Source organism: Podarcis raffonei, chromosome 18, assembly GCF_027172205.1.
Source record: "Podarcis raffonei isolate rPodRaf1 chromosome 18, rPodRaf1.pri, whole genome shotgun sequence".
Classification (NCBI taxonomy): domain Eukaryota; kingdom Metazoa; phylum Chordata; class Lepidosauria; order Squamata; family Lacertidae; genus Podarcis; species Podarcis raffonei.
This window is the reverse complement of record NC_070619.1, coordinates 2,984,346-3,001,887: the sequence shown is the minus strand read 5'-3', so window position 1 is coordinate 3,001,887 and position 17,542 is coordinate 2,984,346. Positions and strand designations below refer to the sequence as shown.

At 48.9% G+C, this 17,542-nt stretch overlaps 1 protein-coding gene across 2 annotated transcripts in view; it reads right to left on the bottom strand.

The window, feature by feature from the left end:
* Positions 1–17,326, bottom strand: part of MKNK2 (MAPK interacting serine/threonine kinase 2) — a 36,838-nt gene extending 19,512 nt beyond the window's left edge. For both annotated transcript variants that reach the window (XR_008328335.1, XM_053372502.1), the window contains exons 1-5: positions 17,215–17,326; positions 15,203–15,363; positions 5,932–6,013; positions 4,679–4,780; positions 3,312–3,409 (exon numbers count right to left, since the gene is read on the bottom strand). Coding sequence is in view for 1 of the 2 variants with exons in the window: in XM_053372502.1 (XP_053228477.1) it covers positions 3,312–3,409; positions 4,679–4,780; positions 5,932–6,013; positions 15,203–15,250 (330 nt within the window). In the remaining variant the exon portion in view is untranslated. The remainder of the gene's footprint in view (positions 1–3,311; positions 3,410–4,678; positions 4,781–5,931; positions 6,014–15,202; positions 15,364–17,214) is intronic.
* Between the last annotated feature and the right edge of the window lie 216 nt (positions 17,327–17,542).

Genomic DNA, 17,542 nt, shown 5'->3' with positions numbered 1-17,542 from the left:
GTAACCCTAGTACAATATTTCAGAAGATCACGCCTGCAGCTGTTTTTGCACTATAACTCCCACCCTCCCTAGCTAGGCAGGACCAGCGGTCAGGGATGATGGGAATCGTAGTCCCAAAACAGCTGGAGACCCAAGTTTGGGAAACGCCAACCAACTGTCCGCAACGCAAAATAATAATAATAAAAATTGTAAAATGAAAAACACCCGTGTTCGTTTTCACTCAACCCAAAGTTCTTAAGAGAAGAGAGGGAATACCTGCATTTTATGTTGGTGTTGGTGCTGATCTTTAAAGCCCTAAATGGCCTTGGGCCCAGTATACCTGAAGGAGCATCTCAACCCCCATCGTTCTGCCCAGACACTGAGGTCCAGCTCCAAGGGCCTTCTGGCGGTTCCCTCATTGTGAGAAGCAAAGTTACAGGGAACCAGGCAGAGGGCCTTCTCGGTGGTGGCACCTGCCCTGTGGAACACCCTTCCATCAGATGTCAAAGAGAACAACAACTACCAGACTTTTAGAAGACATCTGAAGGCAGCCCTGTTTAGGGAAGCTTTTAATGTTTAATAGGTTATTGTATTTTAATATTCTGTTGGAAGCCACCCAGAATGGCTTGTTTCCTGCTTGGCAGGGGGTTGGACTCGATGGCCCTTGTGGTTTCTTCCAACTTTATGATTCTATGATTCTATGAAATACAGTGGTACCTTGTTTTGATTCAGGATCCGTTCCGGAGCCCTGGAAGCTCAACAAAGCGCCGCTCTGCGCATGAGCGGTTTTGCGCTTCTGCGCATGCGTGAAGCATGATTTAGCGCACGTGTGCGAGCGGCAAACCCAGAAGTAACCCATTCCGGTACGTCTGGGTTTGCCGCAGACGTTCCACGAAATGGACACTAAACAGGGCAGACTCACAACGAGGTACTACTGTAATACATTATTATTATTATTATTATTAATTATTATTATTATTATAATCCCTCCCCAGCCAAGGCCGGGCTCAGGGTGGCTAACAACCAATAATAAAAACAAGCTGAATGAATACAACTAAAAAACAAGATTAAAATACAACATTAAAACATTAAAATACAGCCTCATCACAGGAGGAGAAAGGGAAAAAAGAAAGGGGTAGGGAATCAAAGTGAATTATTATTATTATATCCCCATCTGCACCCAAAATCTGGCTCCGGAAAGGGGCGAGGGGGTTCCTTTTGGGAGCTGCCATCACTGCTGCAGCCGAAACCCCCCAGTCATAAGGAGCGAGAATCGGATTATTTACGGAGCTCTAAACTTTTCTCCTCGCCCCGAGATGCCGCTTTGCAGCCAAACCCCGATGAAAAGGGCTGCTTGTTCCTCTCCCTTGCATGAAAGGGAAGGGGGCGAGGGGGGGCGGGATGCCAGCGCCAGACCAGCAGCTGTTCTCCTCCCCTCCGGCCAGGCAGGTCACAACCTCGGCCCTCCCCAACTTCTGCCTCCGCAAAACAACGCCAGTTTTGCCACCATCAACCGACCGCCCTCCCTCGCTCTACATCTCCCATGCGCTGGGAAAAAAACAGCCTCGTGCAAAACTGCAGAGAGGAATTTCTTCTTTGGGGCGGGTGGTGAAAAAAGAGGCAGGGGTCTGCAGAGGAAAATAAGGAAGCGATTGCAACTGGGTGGCAGACACGGCGCCAGCCGATGGAGAATAATAATAATAATAATAATAATAATAATAATAAATAAATGATTTATACCCCGCCCATCCACCTCTGGGTGGCTTCCCCAAAAATATTAAAATACTGTAACACACCAAACATTAAAAGCTTCCCTAAAAAAAAGCTTTCCTTCCTGTCTCACAAGACTCAAATCCGTGGGCATTCCTTAAAGCCGAATGCTAAGAGCTGGGAAAGCGCCTGAGTTTTTAAAATGTATTTTTATTATAGATTTTCTTGATTTACAAAAGTGTGTGCAGTGCCCCTCTCTCGTATTTTTTTCGCTCCATGTAATATTTTTACAAATCAGTTTCATTTGTTGAGACATTGGGAAAGAGGTGGGGGGGGAGATGGGGGGGTCGGGTGGCGATGTTTCTATTTTACTTAATATATGTGGGGTTTGGTGTCAGCGTCGCTTGTGCAGGTTCTCTGCTGTTCGCTTGTGTTCCTTTGGTGGTGAGAGAGGTTGGGGTTGGCCCAGGCCAGGCACCCCCAAACTCGGCCCTCCAGATGTTTTGGGACTACAACTCCCATCATCCCTAGCTAACAGGACCAGTGGTCAGGGATGATGGGGACTGTAGTCCCAAAACATCTGGAGGGCCGAGTTTGGGGGTGCCTGGCCCAGGGTGTGGTTGTTCATTTGTGGTGGGCTGTGGTGGTCTTTGTTTTCATGTGTGAGTAGGGTGGCTGGGTGTTTTGGGTCAGGTTAGCCATATTGATTTGTATGCTGTTGGTGAATTCTTGTCGTTGTCTTGTTGGGCTGTGTATGTGATAAAGGCGTCTTCTTCTATTTGTCCCCGTGTCAGTTTCAGTTTATTGGTTAATTTTTCTAGTAGGGCTGTTTCCCATACTTTTTGGTCCATGCTTACTCCTGACAGGTCTCTCTCCAGTGTCTGGTTACGATGTTTCTGGCTGCTGAAAGTAGGCTGGTTATGAGTTCTTTGCGGTGTAAATGGGCATTGTTGTCTTGGAAGATGTTTAGTAAGACCAATTCTGGGGTGATTTCGAATACTTGCTTGGTTATTTTACTTATTTCTCGTATGGTTGTTGTCCAGAATAGTTGGATTCCGGGACACTACCACCACATGTGGAGGAAAGCACCTCAACCCCAATTGTCCTTGCTCCTATTCCAACAGCACAAAGACCTACCTGTGAAGTGTTTCTCTCTCTCCCCCCCTCCAAATCCCGGCTAACCACACCAAACACTACCGCAGACGTTTCATGCTGGAAATTCCACACACACCCCCCAATTTTGGCCCAGGGAAGACCTTCACGCAGGGCCTGTGGAACGCCCTGCCACAGGAGGCGGCGAGGGCCACCATTGTGGAGGGTTTGGAGGATTGGATCATCAATGGCCGGCAGCCACAATTGGCTATGATCTGCACCTCTGTGGTCAGAGACAGCCATAAGAGGCACCAGTAAAAGCGCAACACAACCATCTCACACCCAAACCGCAATGCAGTTGTGGGAGGGGAGAGAATCCCGCTTGCAGGCTTCTCCCTGGGGCATCCGGGAGAATCACAGATTTGTGGAGCTGCGAGGGACCCCGAGGGTCATCCATCCCAACCCGCTGCCATGCAGAAATCTCTTGCCCGACCCGGGGCTCAAACTCCAAAGTCCCCAAGCTCCCTTACCTTCACTGCATACTCTTTGTTGGTAATGAGGTTAACACAGGCCTGGACTTTTGCATGAGCCCCTTCTCCAAGGACCTCTTCCTGGAGTTGGTAAACGTCTGAAGTTTTGTGGGGACGGAGGAGAGAGAGAGAAAAAGACAAGGAAACAGGAGAATTATGGGGGGGAATCAAAGTGCTATTTCCTGCGTCATTGCCTGAACTCTGTTTATTCCAAAAACTCTGCTTATATTCCAAAAGTTCCACATGAAAGTCCAATATATATTTTAAAAATGTTCTTTTTATATCACCAACTTCCCATCTCATTTTCCATGATGCTTTTCTTAGCTCCCCGCTCCCTTTGCCCATCTCCCCTCTTTTTTAGCAGCCGTAGCACAATAATCTTTTGTTCTTTCTGCTGCTCATAGTTCGAATCCTGCTCACGGATTCTTCATGCAGCCAAACGATCCGGAAAAGGCTTCCATTCCTCAAAACAAAATCCAATAACCAGATCATCTTATTTTAACTGATGGCTTTGTTGATTTGACATCGTCCATCTTTGCCTGAATTTTGCAGACGCCTCTCCCTGCTTTGCCTCAAATTACAGATCATCATCATCATTGTTCTTGCTGTTATTATTATTTCAATTTACATGCCACCCTTTAACGTTCAAAACACATTACAGAACATCAACGACAACAAAACCAAAGCATACTGACAGACCGCCTAATAGTTAAATAGCCCGTAGCTGCAGTCCCTGCCGGTTTAAAGTTCTAGACCTCCTTGCCTCTCACCGTTCCTGCAAAAATAAAACAAGGGGCTAGTCCTCATGATTCTGAACCAACAGGCTGGTTTAAAAAGGAAGGTCTCCTTCAAACAGCGTCACACCTTTGGGTCTCATCCAGCTCAGTGCAGTCTACACCAACCTTTCCCTAAATGCAAGGGTCTAATCCAGGGTTTCCCAAACTTGGGACTCCAGCTGTTTTTCAACTACAATCCCCATCATCCCTGACTGCCAGCCCTGCTAGTTTGAGATGATGGGAGTTGTAGTCCAACAACTGCATGAGAACCAAGTTCTCCTGGTCTAATCCATCTCCAATAAGCCTTTGGAAAAGCACCACTTCCTTTCCCAGCCTTTGCAGCAGATTTTATGCACTTGTATCGTCTGTTTAGATTGCAGGGTGGGCTTTTATTTTCTTTTTCGAAGTTTGCAAATTTGAATAAATAAACACACATCTCTCCTGAAACCCTCTTGGCTGCAGGCTTCTTGCGGCCGCAGTCCTTCTCACGAGGCCACAAGGACTGAGCGGAAAACGTTTTGCTGCAAAGGGAAGGCGGGAGGTGACGATTTCAAGAATAAACGCTGAGGACTAGCGACTTGAGCGGCTCACCTTCAAACCTTCCGGAAAAGCTATCCGTGGCCCGACAGCGTTTTTTCTTTTTGTTCCGTTTCTTCGCGTTGGGGATGTCGATGGGCTGACTGGAAGGCATGTCTGTCCCACGAGATTTGGGGGGGGGGGGGAGAATCACAGTTAAAAGCAGCATTTGAACCCAGGACCAGGCAGGCAACAACAATCCCTAAAGCCAGAGGCGTGCTGGGTTCTGAGGTCGCCCTTAAACTTTGCATTTTGCATGAAACAGCCAGCGGCTTATATTTCAAGGTAGACTCTCTTTGAAAAGGGAGGCTCCATTACAGGAGTTAAGACCAGGGTGGGGAAGCTGTTCCACATGACAGCTGTGGGCGGGGCCAAGGGGCAAATGTGGGCGTGGCTATTAATAGAAGCTTCACCTTTGTGCAGTAGGGCAGTGCTGCGCAGCGGATAGAGCAGTTTCCCAAACTTGGGTCCCCAGCTGTTTTGAGACTACAATTCCCGACCATTGGTCTTCCTAGCTGGGCACGATGGGAGCTGTAGTCCAAAAACAGCTAGAGACCCAAATTTGGTCAAGACCAGAGTTCAAATCCCGACACCTGTTCACAAAGCCAGCCACCGCTTCTTAACTGAACCCACCTCACAGGATGGGGAGGAAACCATGAACGCCAGATTAGACGAAAAAGGTGGCATTCTGAACCCAATAAATGGGAGAGTTATGAGGGCCAGAAGGAGAGGTCTTGGGGGCCGCACTCCTCTCCCCTGCAGTTCACAATCACTGGAATAGAGGTAAAAAGGTAAAGGGACCCCTGACCATTAGGTCCAGTCGTGGCCGACTCTGGGGTTGCGGTGCTCATCTCGCTTTATTGGCCGAGGGAGCCGGCGTACAGCTTCCGGGTCATGTGGCCAGCATGACCAAGCCGCTTCTGGCGAAGCAGAGCAGCGCACGGAAACGCTGTTTACCTTCCCGCCAGAGCGGTACCTATTTATCTACTTGCACTTTGACGTGCTTTCGAACTGCTAGGTTGGCAGGAGCAGGGACCGAGCAACGGGAGCTCACCCCGTCGCGGGGATTCGAACCACCAACCTTCTGATCGGCAAGTCCTAGGCTCTGTGGTTTAATCCACAGCACCGCCCGGAATAGACACGCCCTGCATCAAATTGTCTGAATCTCAAGAGGCGTAAACCTAGGACAATTCCCAGTTCAGGAACTGCTTTTCTCCTTCCTGACCCCCTTTCGGAAAGCAAAACAGAAATAAAATGGCGGTGCTCACCGGGCCGAGAGGGGCATTCGAAGTTGAAGACAGAATCCAGGTGAGCGGACTGGGAGAATTCGATGTCAAATGGGTTCTGGCCCTGGGAGTAGAGAAAAAAGGGCAAGGGAGAGAAAGAGTCACATCCAAAGCCAGAATTAAAGGGGGGAAATGGTGGTAAGAAGTTTCCGGGGAAATACTAGGGGTCTGCTAGACCTGAGCTACACACTTAGCCTCTCCTAGATCTGAGGTGCATATTCAGTAAAAAGCATTTGCTAGACCTGAGCGGCACATTTGGCCTCTGCTAGACCTGAGCTGCCAGCTTCTTAAAAGGCAGCCGCCATCAACGCCAACTTTTTCCGGCCAGCCACCCAAGCGCAGAAAACCTTCAAAGACGTTCTCCTGCCTCCTCCCAACGATATTTAATGGGCGCAGGCAGGCAGCCAAAATTTTGTACATTTTGAAAAAATACTTTGCCACTTAGGGGCTGGTTTTGCTTTTCCAGAGGCAGCTTCTGTGTGTCGTTCAACCCGGACGGAACCGGTTGATTAAAAAAATAAAAAGTAATTTGGACTTTTCTTGTGGACTAGAAACTTAGCAACCTGCAATTGCAGCTTTGCAGGAGCCGACTCCCTTGAAAGCGCTCAAACCGGTTCCTTCCCTGCTGCGTGACAGCCTGGCGAGGGAGAACAAAACCAGAAAACTGATTCTTCCCCAGTAGACAGTCTCCATGGACAGGTGTGACTGGTGGAGGCCGCAAAAGGAGGGCAATGGGGAGGAGAACCGCAGGGTAGCCTAACCAGACCCGGCCGGAACGCTGCCCCACCGGATCCAGCCCATAATGAGCAGGGAGGAGACTGCTTGTTTGGGAACGGCAGGGCAGGGCGAGGCAAGAAGCTTGCAGAGACACCAGGTGCTTCAAAGCAGAAAACACAGGAGGCGTCTGCTAGACCTGAGCTGCGCACTAAGCCTCTCCTGGACCTGAGCTGCGCATTTATATACCTGAAGGAGCGTCTCCACCCCCATCATTCAGCCTGGACACTGAGGTCCAGCTCCGAGGGCCTTCAGGCAGTTCCCTCACTGCAAGAAGCAAAGCTACAGGGAACCAGGCAGAGGGCCTTCTTGGTGGTGGCGCCCACCCTGTGGAACTCCCTCCCACAAGATTTCAAAGAGAACTACTACCAGACTTTTAGAAGACATCTGAAGGCAGCCCTGTTTAGGGAAGCTTTTAATATCTGAAGGACTATTGTATTTTAATATTTTGCTGGAAGCCGCCCAGATGGGCAGGGTATAAATACAGTGGTACCTTGTTTTGAGCCCTGGACGCTCGACCAAGTGCCACTCTGTGCATGCGTGTGAGCGGCTTTGTGCTTCTGAGCATACGTGAAGCATGATTTAGCGTGCGTGTGCGAGTGGACGCCACCCAGAGTGGCTGGGGAAGCCCAGCCAGATAGGCGGGGTATAAATAATAAATTTATTATTATTATTATTATTATTATTATTATTATTATTATTATTAAAAAGCATGTGGCAGATTCTTTTCTGGGCTGCCCCACAGGGGTGTGGGTGGCAAATGGACTTTGAATACACCCCCAGCATTTATATTAAGGAATAGAATCGTAGAATATTAAGAGTCAGAAGGCACCCTGAGGATCATCTAGTCTGACCCGCAATGTAACGCTGTCCCATACGGCGATCGAACCCGCAACCTTGGCATTATCATCAAGCACCACACTCCAACCAACAGAGATCTCATCCAGGCTCCTCAAGTCCACATTCTATATTCAGTACCTTGAGTGTAGAAGAGGAGCAGCTCAGGGAACAGTGCCTGTCGCAGAATCGGGGAATGGCTGGAAGGGACCCCAAGAGTCATCTAGTCAACCCTTAGAAACTCAGCTATCTAAGCTGGGCACCTTAAACCTAGGTTGTGGTCACCGCAACAGAATGTCTATTCGCCGGGGGGGGGGCGGCGGGTTGGACTAGATGACCGCTGGGGTCCCTTCCAACGCGAAAATTCAATGATCTCAGCTACATTGCTTGACTGCAGCTTGCTCTTAGGATAATTCACTCGTAAGGCGGAAAAACACGCACAGTGGAAACGGCATTGAATGTGGACTAAAGCAGAGATTTTCTTTTCTTTTATATACATTTTTATTATTTTTTTCACATATCATTTCCAACAGTCATTGAACGTAAGTTCTTATGTTATACAATATTTTAGACTTCCATCAACAACCTCTGAAGATTTTCCGTTCTTTATCACTTGGGGAAACTCAGCCAGATGGGCGAGGTATAAATAATAAATTATTATTATTATTATTATGCATTTCTTAATTTCTCTATTACTTTTAATCATTAACTAATAATTCTCTCCATAGTCTTCCTTGCAATATTTCACATAATCCTCCTTCTTGCAGTCCTACTAGCGTAATCTGTTTTATTACAATTGCTTTTCAAATAGTTCCAAGCATTTACTCCAGTCTTCTAAGAACCTCTTAGATTCTTAAAGCAGAGGTTTTCAAATGGCGCCCAGATATCTCCACGTCGTCGCAGCCGGGCCAGCGCCAGCAGCAAAACCAGCGTTTGAAATTCCGAGTCAGGCGCAATTTTCCGAGTCCTCTGGCCCCAACAAGGCGACCTGGAATTCCTTTCACCCAAAAGGAAACCCTAGTTTAAGATTTGGTGCCTGGCTTTTATATCTGAGTTTCCAAGCCTGCTCCTTGAGTGCTCTCTGCACATGCTCAAGAAACTCTTCCCTTGGGGGAAACTAGGATCCAAGGATTAAGCCCCCCGCTCCCATCCTAAACCCCATTATTAGCAGCCCCTGACCGCAAAGCAAATCCACCCCCATTTCATTCCAGGCCAAAAAAAGAGAGGGAGCGGCAGCCTTGCAACAAGCGGCGCCTTTTGAACCCGCAGCCTGGATAGGCTGTTATGAAATCTACTCAGGTGAAGGAGGCGGGCGCTTCCCACAGTAGAAATATTTTGTTCAAACTCTCTGAACACAAAACACACCCCTCCGTTGCATTGGTCCCTAGCAGAGAACAAGCTTGTTTCCTCCTGGATAAGACTCGAACCCATGGCTTCGAGTGACCAGAAGCGAGATTCCAACTCAACCTCAGGAAGAACTTTCTGACCGTAAGCGCCGTCCGACAGGTTGCAGACTCTCCTCCCTTGCAGGTTTTTGAAGCAAAGGTATGACGGCCACCTGTCATGGATGTTTGGCCTGAGATTCCTGCATTGCAGCGGGTTGGGCTGGATGAGCCCTGGGGTTCCCTTCCAGCTCACGATTCTATCCGCAGCCTTCAGCTCCTCTTTTGAAAGCCAGCCTTCTCCCATACCCCTTTAATCCATTCTCAATGCACGAGACTGGGCACATTGTGACTTTTTAGTATTAGATTGCGGCTATTAATAAAGAACAGCGGCAAGAGAAATGGAAGAACTACGCAGAATTGGCTAAACTGATATACAAACTGTGAGATAAAGACAACTGTGACTTTAAAGAAGAATGGGAACTTTTTACAAATTATTTAAAAAACAAAATGAGTTGGACTCCTGGGCAGCTTTTGAATAAACATACACAAATGTATTGATTGTTAACGTGGTAGACAGATAATGATTGGTATAATTTTACAACATGCGGAGAATAATATTTGCTGAGAAATCTCTGGGGGAGGGGAGGGGGGGTAAGAGAGAAAATAATGAATATGATATATTTTGATATGTTATGTTGAAATTGTTAATAAAAACATTTTAAAAGAAAGATTGCGGCTATTAATGTTTGACGTTTTATTGTGTTTTTCTATGTGTTGGGAGCCGCCCAGTGTGGCTGGGGAAACCCAGCCAGACTGGAGTGGGGAGTATAAATTATTATTATTATTACTTATTCTTTTCCGCTCTGCTTGCGCCAACCCCCGATCCCCTTTGTGCCTGCTTAATTTCCACCTATCCCTCAAAAAATGCAAAAAAAAAACAGGAAAACCCACAGACCCATTTCCGGGTTTCTCCTTCAACCTCTCTGGCTCCTGCCACTTTGGATTTTGCAAAACTCGGGTCTGGGAATTCCCCGTATGCGACTCCCTTGCGCCTTTGCACACCAAACGCACAGACTGCGGAGCCCAAGATGCGCTTACATAACCCATGCCCGCGCTGCGCCAAATATCCCTCCACGGGGCCTCCCAGCCGCGGAGAAGTTACATCATCCGGCTGCAAGCGAGTTTTGCAAATCGCAGGGTGCAAAAAGGGGGGGAACTGCAGGCAACTCTCCCGTCGCGCCTCCATTCAGCAGCCTCCTTCTTCCACCCCGTGAAACACACACTTGTGCGTGCACACAAACCCAGGTCTGAGGCTGCACACAGTCCTTTCATAGTCTTTTAAAACTGGAGAGTTGTGCAGCAATACTTATCGACTTAAGGACCCAGGATTTCATGACAAGCAATAAATGCAAGGAAATCTATTGTGCAGGCTGTGTGTGTGTGTGTCGGCATGTTTAAAAATAAGCGCAAGGGCATTAATTTGAGATTAGGCAGCAAAGTCACAGGGTGGCCGGGAGGCTTTGGCCATCGCCAACCCGAAAGGCATCTTGAAAGAAATCTCTTGGAAAAATACTGGCAGGAAACGCAACGGGGGGGGGGAGCATGTTGTGTGCAAAATTGGGCGTTTGAGGCACACACCCGCATTCTAAATTGCAAAAAAAAAAGAAAGAAAAAGATTTTGCATTACATAAGGAGGAATGGAGTACGCGATCTCAGCATGCGCTGGAGAGGGAAACGAAAATAAGATTATTTCTAAGAGCAGCTGTTATCTGCAGGCAGAAAACCCCATGAGGTTGGCTGTAGGGCAGGGAATGGGGTTAATAGGGAATAGGGGATTTGGAGGCATAGATGGAGGCAGCCTATAAAAAGGTTCCCTCTCTCAACCCCATAGTTATCATAGAAGCATAGATTTTTGAGGGACACCAGGGGGTCATCTATCCCAACCCGCTGCGATGCAGGGAAGATTTGCATGCAGAAAGCCTAGGTGTGATCCTCAGTATCTCTGACTAGGAAACCCCGGATAGGCGCTGCCAGTTGGTTGCCGTTAATACCGAGCTACACGGACCAGCAAGGAAGCTTACTGTTTTATATTCACAACAACCTTGCGAGGCTGAAGCTGGGCAAGAGATATTCCAGAAATCAGCCAGGAAGTCCAGTGAGGGTTTGGAGTCGCAGACTCCTCGGTGCCCGACCTTGACGCCACACAGATTCACTCCGGAAGTCTGAGCACCGTTTCAAAACCGGCATCTCACAGCTGGTGCAGGCGAGACCTGGGTTCGAATTGAGCCACAAACTCAACTCTCCGGACTCTGAAACCTGCAAAGGACTGAAGAAGGCAGGCCTTTTGCAGGAGAAAGGACAGAGCAAAACCCTTTGGAAAGGTCACTTTTCTCGTCGGAATCGCCGCTCTGGCTAGGATGGCCTACCTTGCAGGGCTGTTGGGCTGATTCATAGAATCATAGAGTTGGAAGAGACCACAAGGGCCATCGAGTCCAACCGCCTGCCAAGCAGGAAACACCATCAGAGCACTCCTGACATATGGTTGTCAAGCCTCTGCTTAAAGACCTCCAAAGAAGGAGACTCCACCACACTCCTTGGCAGCAAATTCCACTGTCAAACAGCTCTTACTGTCAGGAAGTTCTTCCGAATGTTTAGGTGGAATCTTCTTTCTTGTAGTTTGGATCCATTGCTCCGTGTCCGCTTCTCTGGAGCAGCAGAAAACAACCTTTCTCCCTCCTCTATGTGACATCCTTTTATATAGTTGAACATGGCTTATATATATTTGAACATGGATTAATTGAACAGAACCAGGAACGGCGCCACCTTGAGCTCCGTGGACAAAGGCGGCGGGCTACAAACGAAGTAATTAATAGGGAGCCTCGCCGCCCCAGTACAGAAACAGCTCTAGGCCAAGGGAACCGCTGGGTTTTGCAGAACTACATATCCCATCATCCCTGACCATTGGGCTATGGTGGCAACTGGGAGCTGGAGCCCAGCACCGATGACCGGAGAACCAGAGGCCCCCCCCCCATGGCTGTGTTGTCTTGACCCACACGGCTACTCGTCCGCAATGTTTGCAGGATTATTCCAGCTGCAAAAAATCGTGCAACATTTGGGCCTTTTAATGTGGAGAAGAGGGAAGCAAGCACGCGTTTGTAAGATTACTTCTGCCGTGGGAAAAGAGTGAAAAGCTTTTCTCCCTCTATCACAGACGCTCACGGACGTCCCAACAAAGCTGGACAGTCGGGAGAACTGGGACGGACAGAGGAAAGCCCTTCTTGTGCACCGTTAAAACTATGGAACTCCTTGCTGCAGGAGACAGCCATGCCCACCAACCCAGAAGAGTTAAAAAAACAGGATGAAGCAACTTCACGGCAGATAGGGCTACTAGTAAGGAAGGCTAGAAGTGCTTCTGAAGACCAGTTGCTGGAAAGCATGGAATCGTAGAGCTGGAAGGGAACCCTCAAGGTCATCCAGCCCAACCCGCTGCAATGCAGGGATCTCAGCTCAAGCACCCAGGACAGACCCAACCCTGGCGTGAAGATCTCCAAGGAAGGAGAGGCCACAACCTCCAAAAGGAGACTGTTCTGCAGGAGGGGAGAGTGGCTCTTTTGGGTCAGATCCATGGGGGCATCCGGTGAGTCGCAGTGAGAACAGAAGCTGGGCCAGGTGGGTCACTTGGCCTGATCCTGCAGCAAAGCTCTTCTTATGTTCCTATGGAACCTCCCTGTCCAGCAGCAGTCTATCTGGATCCCTAGGTTCTTGGGGGTAATTTGGCCACTGGGAGAACAGGATGCTGCTAGGCCAGGTCTCATCCTGCACTCTTTCCAATGTTCTCCTGGCAAATCCAGCCCAGGCCTGAACTGCAATGAAACTCCAGGGTCGCGGGTTCGAGCTCCACGCTGGGCAAAAGATTCCTGAATTGCAGAGGGTTGGACTGGATGACCCTCAGGGACCCCTTCCAACTCTTATGATTCTGTTCCCAGCTTCTCTTCCGACTTGCCCAACCAGTCTGGCTCCGAGTCGCAGAGGACCAGCCCTCCCGCGTGGCCTCTGCCAACCAGGACGCCGGCATCCCATAATTAGGAAGAGCCCTCGGCAACCAGGGAGGGAGGGAGGGAGGGAGGCGGCGCATCGCGGGACAAACCCCATGACTCTGAGCGCAGGGTTGGCAGCCCTGCAGGGAGGAATTAATCTGCAGGCCCAAACAACCAACCGGGACTCAGCTATCCCGCCTGAGAAATGGGTACAAGACTGTTGAGACAGGCGTGGAAGCCTGTCTGGCCCCAGGACTCCTCCCTCCTTTTGCCTGTTCAAGAAAGGCAAAAATATTGGGAGCGTTTTCCAGGTGTTTTGCTTGAAATTGAGTGCAGCTGTCCCTGACGGGGACTGAACCCACAACCTTGGCAATATCAGAACCGGGCTCTAACCAACGGAGCTACGCAGGGTCCCCTTTGGGGTAGCAGGAACCCGTAATTTCACAAGCTAAAGGTCACCTGCCACTCAGCAGTTCAGACAATTGGAGCCACATTGCAGGATCCTGACTCACACCAGCCATGATCCTGTTTCGTGCAAATTACAAAAACAAAACACTTGTACGGCATTATCCAATTTGGCCTCATTTATTCAACCTGGGAGGCGTCCAACCAGGTTCTACTCAGAGGAGACAGGGCGCAAGCAACCATTGCCACACAAACGCACACACCTATAGCAACAACATCTCGGCCTCCATGAGGGCTAGAAACCTGGCTGCAACTAGCAGAGAGCATCTGAGGATCAACATGAACTGCAGAAAGCGTGCAGGCAATATCGCTGCCTCCATGGGGACTAGAAACCTGCCTATGGAGAGCAGAGAGGTCATGTTGCCACCAAGCAAGCCTGCCAAAGGGTTTTGGGGAACTGCCATCGGCTCATAAATCACGGAAGTTGAGGCGGCGCGTACACACGACTTGCATCACTCCCCAAACAATTCAGGCAACCAGTTTGGAAGGACAGGATTCCCTGACGCACTTGCACAACACAGAAGTCGGGCCCTGGCCAGCTCCCTAAACACACGTTCCGGCCAAAGGAACAGACACAACCCTCTTTTTGCTCATTCAGCAAAACACACACAAAAAGACACAAGAACCCCAGCACCATTGCATGTCAGGGCGCCAGCGAAACGGCAAGCAAGCCTTTATTAAATGCAAGCACCCGGCTGTCTCTTTCCAAAGAGCTTGCAAGCGCCAAAGGCTTCTCCTCTAGGCGGCCGACCCAGCAGCAAATTAATTCCTCTTAGGAAGCATAAATTAATCTCGCAAACAACTCAGAAAAGTAAAAATGTACGGCGCTCCATGCAGACGCCCGAAACTGCAACACAACTTGTCGCTAAAGCATTGCTTCTGACAACACCCACCCACCAAGACAAACCCTACGACTTAAGGTGTCGTAAGTCATTATTAATTATTATTTTTAATCGTTATTATGTCGGGTTCCTTTTATTCATTATTATGTCGGTTGGTTTCAGGTTGTATGTTGACAATAAAGGTATTATTATTCCTCTCTGGCTCCAACCACCTGCTACGTCCCCATGCTGATTTCCCCCCTTTGATTGTAATCTCCTCGGGGCAGAGACCCTCAAGTCATGATGATCCTTTCATGGACAAGGTCAAAAACTCGCTTTTTGGTGGGGCGGAGGGCAGGGAGAAGGTGGTCCAATCCTTAGCCTCTCTAAGTAGGGGTGAATAGGATTTATATTATATTATTATAATGCTTTTATATCTGCAGCAGGAAAAGTTTCAGGGTTAGACCTACTAAGGAAGTATTTTCCACTACTCTGAGGAAGACCACCTGTGCCACACAGGATCCCGAGTCAGCTCTCCTGACTAGGAGTCCCGTGTAGCTCAGAAGCTTGCATGCAGCTTAAAATAAAAATTAAGCCTTTTTATAATGGATATACGTGCTGCAAAAGTTTCAGTGCAAACGGTTTCACAGCACATATTTTGATTCCCAACATAAGTCTCTACATTTTTTTTTTACCAATGAGCAACAAAGGCATTGCAAGCCTAGGCCCACTTACCTGGGAGTAAGCCCTATTGAATTCAATGGGGCTTCTTTATATTTATATATATGCCTGGGACTGCATTGCAAAAACACAACTTTTTTTTTTAAAGGGGAAAAACGGAAAACGGAAGCAACTTTCAGAAGGCATTAAAAAAACCCAGACACATTAATTCCACAACACGACTTCTGTTAAATAATAATAGTTTTAATCTTACCTTGAAGGAACGGTGGAAACCTTTGAGTTCTGTTTTTTTCTGCACCATTTTGGAGGTTTGGAAGATGCAAATGAAGAGGGGGGAGTAAAGAAAAGAAAAGGGGGGGGCGAAGAAGGGGGAAAAACTGGGGTGAAGCTAGTCCGGGTCTGCCGAAGGAGACCCTGTAAAAGGGGAGAAAAGAAGAGAAAGGTTTTATTTTTATTTTTTAAAAAGTTCAAGACTCAGCCACTGGGTGCATAACCATAAAATAGCTGTTGGGGGTTTTTTTGGGGGGGGGGAGAGAATCTCATTTTTGACAAAGGAAATTTAAAAGCAAAGCACCCGACTCCTGGAAAAAGGAGAGAGAAATGAGAGCGACGGTTTGCAAATGACACACAACACAACACAACACAGGAACAGAGTGCGTCCCGAAATATAGAAAATGGCAAGCAGAGATTTTGCAAACACACAAAGAAGTGGGGGCTTCGGGGGGGGGCAAGTATTTTTCTCTGACAACAGAAGCCCTTTTGCACAGAAATCCTCGTATTTAATAATCATAATCATCGTCATAATCACAGTAATAATAGTTTGTGCGTTTAGGATTCAGCTCCGACACAAGGCCTTTATTACAAAAATATCTCCATCTCCCTCTGTGTGTTGCACCAGATTTTCGTCCCTTTGTGATGCAATGCAAAGCTTAGGAAGAACACCCCTTGTTTATTATTTGAAAGAAGTGTTGCTTTATTTTATTTTATTTTTCAAAGGAAGGGGGGAACAAAATTCTTGGAGCGAAGGCAGATGTTGGAAGTACAGGCCTCGGGGAAGGAAGGGGAAAGGGGGTGTGTACAAAGGGGGTGGGGAACCACACACACACACACACACACACACACACAGGCCTTTTGCAAAGCAGGAATTGTGCAGCCAACTCAAGCCCTACTCACAAGTAGACCCACTGAAATCAGTGGTCATTGCCCACAGATTTAAACAGTGGTTGCAGTTAGATGCAGGAGAGGAGTGTTATATCCCCCCCAACAACACAAAATTTTAATATTTCCTCCCCCACCCTGTCGACCCACAAAAACCATATATATTATTTTGCAGCTGATCTAGGAAACTCGCAGATTTGCAGTAAAATCATAATAAACCCAACGCTCTCTGGACTTTATTCTGAAAATCTGCAATTGGAGGGGGGGAATAACACAGCAAAAATACACACCCCTTTTTTCCAGGAGGGGTGGACTATTTCCTAAGTCACCCCCCCCCCCGAAAAAAACCCTACATCCTGCATAGCAAGAGCCCGGGGGGGGGGCGTGATCATTCGCGTGAGTTCATTTTCTATTATTGCATTGAGGAAGAAGGTAAAATGGGGGAGGAGAAAAAGAATCGCTCACTATTTTGGGGGGGGCGTGAAACGGATACGGCCCCGCAAAGCTTCCTCCCCCCCCCCCCGCAAACACACCTCCCCAGGCTTGCAACACAACAGCAACAACACCACAATCCGGCCCTTTTCAATGCTACCAGGTTTGCAAAAGGAAAAACATAGAATTGCACCCCCCCCCCATTTGCAAAAAATAAGTGGGGGCACCAAAACAGGGTAAAAAGGGGAGAGAAAGGGGAATAGCGGGGGGGGGGAGAGTGAAGGGCTGCCTCCCCAGCCCCTCCCCCTTCCTTCCCCACTGCAAAACCCCTCCCCCCCTTAAAAACACACACACACAAGACAGATTCAGCTGCGCGCGCCATGCAATGAGTTTGCAAACAAGGGGGGGAAATGCAATACTCCCGGCCTCCTTTATTTATTTGCTGGGGGGGGCATTCACCCCCCCCCATCTTAAGGCTTCTTCCCAACCATTCTCTCTCTCCCCCCCCCCAATTTCCATTGCAGAACTACGGAGATCCAGTCGTCTCTGGTTTTTACAAATCGCTTTTTGCAAATGCAATGGACGCGGCTCTGCAAAAGCGCCCGGGGATCGGGGGGGGGGATCTGATCCGGCCCCCGGCAGCCCTCCCCCCGGCCCGCGGTCGGTCCCCCTTACCGAGGCTCGGGCTCCGCAGTGCTGGCGCCACTGTAGATGGAAAAGGCACAGCCGGGCTCGGGAAGGGAGGTTGCGAGCAGGCGCCGCGCGGAGCCTTATATAGGCGGCGGCCCCCGCTTGCATCAGCTGACCCCCACCGGCCCGCCCCGGCCTCCGCCTCCGCCTGCCGGGCCGGGAAGGGAAGGGCAGCAGCCGGCAGAGGCCAGCGGGGAGGCAGAGAGGGCCTCTGCACATGGGCAGAGGGTTTTCTGCTCCTGCTGCCTCTGGGCATGGGCAGAGTGCCTCTGCAGCAGGAGAGAGGAGGTAAAGAGTACCTGAAAGCATGTGC